The 6580-nt window shown below is 34.2% G+C and overlaps 1 protein-coding gene across 2 annotated transcripts; it reads left to right on the forward strand.

The window, feature by feature from the left end:
• Window positions 1–2438: 2438 nt before the first annotated feature.
• LOC143585290 (altered inheritance rate of mitochondria protein 25-like) lies at window positions 2439–6289 on the forward strand. Of its 2 annotated transcripts, none has more exons than XM_077067108.1 (12): window positions 2439–2610; window positions 2938–3414; window positions 3919–4005; window positions 4100–4141; window positions 4222–4266; window positions 4667–4732; window positions 4876–4932; window positions 5426–5487; window positions 5564–5684; window positions 5773–5853; window positions 5926–6032; window positions 6111–6289. In XM_077067108.1, the coding sequence occupies exons 2-12, from the start codon at window positions 2974–2976 to the stop codon at window positions 6139–6141; spliced, it is 1140 nt and encodes a 379-aa protein (XP_076923223.1). In that variant the 5' UTR covers window positions 2439–2610; window positions 2938–2973; the 3' UTR covers window positions 6142–6289. The 2 variants fall into 2 exon arrangements, with proteins under 2 accessions (XP_076923223.1, XP_076923224.1); XM_077067109.1 differs by having other exon boundaries at window positions 2481–2621; window positions 2954–3414.
• The last annotated feature ends 291 nt before the right edge of the window (window positions 6290–6580 follow it).

Consider the following 6580-nt stretch of genomic DNA (forward strand, 5'->3'; position numbering starts at 1 on the left):
ATCTAATAAAGCTTCTAAATAAATATTTATGACAATCCTTCTAAACAAACATATCAAACGAACACTTTTAAAAAGGGAGACGTCAAACTTCTATTTACTGAACACCGTACTAAATTGAAACTGGTGTTCACATAATATAAATTGGAAAATGGAACCAACAAGTGCCCAAACATTTTTAATTAACTTACTTGATTTATGTATTTAGTGTTTTTAATGTTACATATGATTTCAAAATTTCAACAGTATATGGGTTTTCTAATAAAGCTTTCAAAGAAATATTTATAACAAACCTTCTAAACAAATATATCTTACGAACATTTGTGAAAAGGGAGACATGGACTTCTACTTGGTGATAGGAACCAACACGTGTCCAAATATTATAACTTAACTTATTTAGGAATATGTTAATTTGATTTTTCAAATTTTAAAGATCATATATATTAATTAATTTTTTTAAACCCGTGTGTAACACGGGATATAAGCTAGTGATTTAATATACTCGATCCTCAAACCACAAACTTTAGGGTGTATGATACTTAGAATACTTGCTCTATTGTGTGTTATATGTTTCATATGCTTTACGTGCACGGGTGTTTATTTTTATGTTGTTGTTGAGCCTCAATACGTTTGATCATACGCTCCCCTAACTACTTTAGCCTTGTACTAGTATAATAGTGCCTCATATCCAAGTATATCGGTTGTTACCGATTAGAAAGGATCCTCATTTACATATGTTTTATATACCACGATTGATGCCTTTATTTATAGTATCATATACGTTTGTGGATTTCGCTCATATTATATATATACTCAAAACTATGAAATTGCTCACCAACATACGTGTTGACAATTATTATTCTATGCATTGTTACAGGTTTGATTATTACTTGACTTGGAATTTGAAGACACCATTCTATTTGATACCGCTAGGTTATTAGAAGAATGAACAATATTTATTTCTTGTATTTGGTGTTTATTTGTATGAACGAGATGTGCTACTTTTGTGATTAAATGAAATCAATGAGTTGATTAAATATTGTCACTTTAATAGTGTCTTGTGTTCACGTGCAATCCGTTGCACCCCGACATGTTCCGCCGCCTTTGGTCGGGGTGTGACAACAATCGTCTTGATTGTCATCATCAGAAAATGACATATCTAAGTTGTTTTTTTTATTATTAAATTTTTTGATATGTTAGAATATTATGCAGTGAAACTATATAAGCTTTATATACATTTGATTGGTTAGAATATTATGTTGTGTCATATAATTAACGGTGAAATCTTGTTCTGTGTCAAATAATTTGCCGAATATTATATCGTGTCAAATAACTGGCAGAATATCATATCGTGCCAAATAATTACCCTGCCTGTACGAGTCATATAAACTATACTACTCATATAAAACTGGTCATTCACAGGTCTTTCCAGACATGGTACAATGAACTAACGAGTCGTATAGACTATACTACTCGTCTAAGTCTGAAGTCTAGTCAAACACTATCTAAAAAGTTGCGTACAAAAGCTGATATGTACGGTCTTAGAAGGGTGTGTGGTGATCCAAAAGAGGGTGTATGAGGTTTATACGAGTAGTATAGGCTATACAACTCGTATGAATACCAACATCGTCTCGTATAAGCCATACAACTCGTATAAGAATTTAGTCAAACACCTTTTCAAAATGCTAGTGGTTGTCAGTGTACGGATATTTATACGAGTCGTATGAAAGATATCTGAATATTGAAGCTGGGTGTCTTATTAGCAAGACCCTTTCAAAATTCAAACTGGTTCTTTGTAAAAGGGGATGCACAGTCGTTGCCAACCTAGCAGATTGTCTATATGGGTGACAAGTTAGCACAAGCCGTCAATATAAAGAGACAAGTGGCAAAAAGATTTCTTTTATTTATATAGGGGGATTACTTTATGATGTATACGTGGGCAAAAGTGAAATTGCACTAATTTTGACGTTATTTTTACTAATCTCGTGAAAATAACGTTAAAAGTGACGGACGGTTAATCAGGCATCATGTAGTGGCGTTGATAGCCGAATGACAAGGGTACATGCACCGATCAGCCGGTGTCCCGATGATTGAGTGCTATGTGCCTTATGTCCAAGGCTTGATGCAAAACTACTATCGAGCCGGGGGTCTCACCGGAAGCAGCCTCTCTATCCTTATGGGGTAGAGGTAAGGCTGTCTACATCTTACCCTCCTCAGACCCTACTATAGCTTTGCTATTGGTGGGATATACTGAGTACGATGATGATGATGATGACATAAGTGTTTTACCTGTATTTATAATTACCCTATTTAATTCTTAAAATTAGCACGTTAATTTTGTTTATATTTGATCAAAATGCTAATTATATATAATTGAAAATCTATAGTGTTCTTTTAGTATAATTTCAATATCGAAACAGTGAATTAGAAGACAAAAATAAGGAATTCCAAAACATAAAACTCGTTTTGTGAATCAATTAATCAAACACAACAATTCTGGAGTCTTCTTAAATTAAAAGCAGATTGTGCAGAGGAAGCTTTGGGGGGGGTGGGTCCTTCCTTCTTCAAAGCCAGCCTTGAAGTTGAATCCATCAGCCTTTGAGTTTAAGGGAGGTTAGCTTTTTCTTCATCTTCCTACATACATACATACATATATATATTTATACATACATACATATATATATATATATATATCCAAAACCCTAACTCTTAATGTTAACTTCAATTTTTATTAAAAGCTCATCGAAGACATCATCTATTATTGTGTTATTAAGTCTTCGTTTCCACCAATTCATTCACACAATTATTATTATTATTTGTTCGATGAAAAACAAAAATCAATTTTAGGGAAAATTTATATAGACCTACTTTTTAGGGTATCCTTCCCCAGTGGTTACATGATCTAAACTAGTGCAAATGCTGTTGCTTTTCAACAAACAGGAGGACTATACTGTACTGAATGAAGCAAACTCAACGATGAATTGGATAAAGAACTTGCAGGCTCTCACTCGGTTGCCTAAACTCATCAAACCCACACCAAATCACTTTCTACCAACCAAACACCAAAATGATACTCTATTTACTCGTAACATCTTTCGTTTCACCAAATCGCATTGCCCAAGTTTGTGTTTTACAAACTGTTATTATTATAATGTGAACAACTCATCTTCGAGATTTGAGCGTGCCATACACGCTGGTCCCGACTTGAGTAGAGATTTTCTAGCGCAGTTGTGGGTTGAAGACGACAAGATTAAAAAGGCCCGTGAGAAGAGGAACCAAAAATCTGTTGACCGTGCGATCAAACAGAAACCGTTTTTGGACACGCAAGGTTTACATGGCGGTTCTGTAACTGACGATGGAGCTTATGATTACAGACACGTTGTTACTGAGTCTGTAGAGTATGCATCACCAGAGGAGGTAAGTTTTCAGTGTTTAAGAATGCCTAATTTAGGATTGTCTTTGCATTTAAGGCTAAGTCTGTAAACGAACCTAACGCTCCGTGAACCGTTGTTTGGTGGGATGTTTTGTGTTTTTAATGAATCAACATGACTACATTTACCTTTAATTGGTTTTAGCTCGATCATATACGTTCAGTTACGTTCGTTCATTTACGTTTGTTTATACCATTAGCAAACAAACACGCATTTTCTTAACGAACGAACACGAACAAGAAACCCATGTTTGTTTTATATTCATGTTCCTTGATTTTACTGTTAACAAACAAACACGAGCAAGAAAACGAACACAAACACGTTCATTTTCTTTACCAATGAGCAAGAACCCCCTGTTTGTTTAATTGTTTGTGTCCGATCGTTTGTTCAGTTAAAGATAAACGAAGGAACACAAACATGCTCCATTTGTTTTCGTTGGTTTGTTTACAAGCCTATAAAACTAATGATATTCGTTTATTTATTCTTGCAGGCTTGGATTGCGCCTCTACTCTCAAGATCCAATTTGCTTATCACTCGGGACATAGAATGGGCTAATCTCACATTTGGTTTTGAACAGGTAAAAGCATTATGTTACAGATTATCGGAATATGACATTTTTTATTATCGTTTTGTACTTTATATGTATAAAATGATTGCGTTATATATTGCAGGAGAATAGATATGCAATAGTTGATGTCAGCAACCCACAAGTGGTATTATCCTTATCCATTTTCTTTTTATATTTAGTATATAAATTTGAAACGTGCGTTTATGTATAATATTATTAATTCAGCCTGCAGGTTATATCCGTGAGCAGAGCAATGTCATTGCCCGACAAGTATGTTATACATCTGTGTATCAGTTGCTAATTATGTTCGGTCTTTTAACTTTAACCTTATAACTGATTGAACACGAACAACTTTTCTTGTACATGTCCGTTTGTTCGTTAGGAAAGTGTGTTCGTGTTCCTTTATGTTCGTTCATTAACAGTTAAATGAACGGTCCACAAAAGTAAATAAACGAATGTAGATGAACCAACATAACTGAGATAAAAAAAACTAATTATTAGTAAATGTTAACAATGTGTTGGCCTAAAACATTATTAAACTGGACTAGGTTGTAAGGGGCTTAAAATTTTTAAATCAATGTATTAATGAACTTAAACTAACCGACAAAAATTAATGTAAACAAGGGAATGTAATTATGATCATTTGATGAATGACTTAATTTATTTTCAGCTGCTTCGTTCAAGGAGACCTTTTGTTGCGACTGTAACCGATGCATATGGTAACGAGCTTTTTAGGGTAAGACTACCAGACATATATTCTTTTAAAACCAAATGTAATTGGTGAATCAGTTTGATACTTTTTATCTAAAACGACCCGTTTCAACCAAGCCTATTTTGACAAAACTTGTTAGAACTAACCTGATCCGTCCGTTTTGCCAGGTACGAAGGCCTTTTTGGTGGATAACAAGCTCGATCTATGCAGAAGTAGGTGGAAAGGTATACCAATATAATATAGCAGATTGAGATTAAAATAATCATCCATGTAAAACTAGGGGTGTTCATAAGTTTATTCGGTTTTGAAAATTTCTGGCTTGAACTGATAACCGAACCATTCCGAATTGGGTATGTGTGTAACCGAACTGAATTCAACCAATTAAATCGATTTTTCGGTTTGGTTATCTGATTAAACGTTTATTATTCAATTTATCCGATTGAACTCGGTTCAGTTATCCAAATAAGCAAGATATGGGGAGCTGATAACCGAACCAAAAGCTGAACCAATCTGGATTAGAAGTGTGTCGAACCAAACCGAATGCAGTCTATTAAACCCATTTTTCGCTTCAGTTATCCGATTAAGCCGGTCATTATACAGTTTATTCAGTTGAAATCCGTATTAAGCGAGATTCATGGAATGGAGAACCGGATTCACAATTTGGATACGGTTAAGAACCTAACCAGAAACCAAATTCATAATACGATTGAATTTCAGGTAGTTGGTGTGGTTCATAGAAGATGGCATCTATGGAGGAGGAGATATGATTTGTACTTGGGGTAAATTTATTTTCATTTCTTTTTTCATGATTTCAGTTGATTATATCTATTTTGAAAAGTTATATTTTTTTTGCAGTAACGAGCAATTTGCAGAGGTTGATAATCCTGGGTTTTGGTACTGGACATTTACCTTAAAGGACATAAACAGTGAGGTGCTGGCTGAGATTAATCGCGACTGGCGAGGTTTTGGTTTTGAGGTCATATGTTCCTACCTTTAATTAAGTATGATGTTTTCCAAATATTTTATGAAAATAATATATAACAAAAAACTTGTGAACAATTCAGGTGTTTACTGATGCGGGTCAATATGTAATCCGATTCGGGAGTGCTAGTGCTAACGAAGGCGTATCAGGACTTTCTAGAGAGGTATGTCTGATTGTTGACATTTGGTGAGTTTTAATTTGTGTTTTAAGTTTATGTTTGATATTATGGTTTTAGGTTGAAGAATTTGAAGTGGCGCGTCCGTTAACCCTGTTGGAGAGAGCTGTAACAGTTGCGCTTGCGGTATCATTGGACAATGATTATTTTTCAAGACATGGAGGATGGTAATTGTTTTATAAAATGGTAAACATGTTGTAAATTATATTTTGACTGATGTCACTCAAAACTTTTTATGTTGCCAGGGGACTGCCGATCATTGCCGTTGGTGAATGACATTTGGTGCAAGTTTTTAATCTGTTTTAGGATGTGACATTCGTAGTATGTGTTATTATTTCCACAGAAATTATCTCTACATTTCGATTACTTGCGAACGAAATTCTATTAATGTGCCTATTAAAACATCACCTAGGTGGGAAAATTTATACTCTGTGCTTCAAATCTCTTCAGTTTTCATTTTTGTTTTAACTAGCTGTGTTAGTTCACCCATGATCGTGTACTATTTTTCAGGTTTTTTTTTAGCATATGTAATCATTTTGCAAGTATTCAAAAGGGAATTCAAAATTATAAGTTTATATGTGACATTATGTGTGTCATTGTGTCCTAACAATATCGAGGTAATTTACTTTTTTTATTTTTTGTACATGCATAGAGGTAAATAGATTAATTCACATAAAGTTATAACCTCCTATTCTAGAGGCTAAAGTATGGCGAT

Source organism: Bidens hawaiensis, unplaced genomic scaffold (assembly GCF_021521415.1).
Source record: "Bidens hawaiensis isolate Kalapana, Puna unplaced genomic scaffold, B.hawaiensis_p1.1 tig00033803_1, whole genome shotgun sequence".
Classification (NCBI taxonomy): domain Eukaryota; kingdom Viridiplantae; phylum Streptophyta; class Magnoliopsida; order Asterales; family Asteraceae; genus Bidens; species Bidens hawaiensis.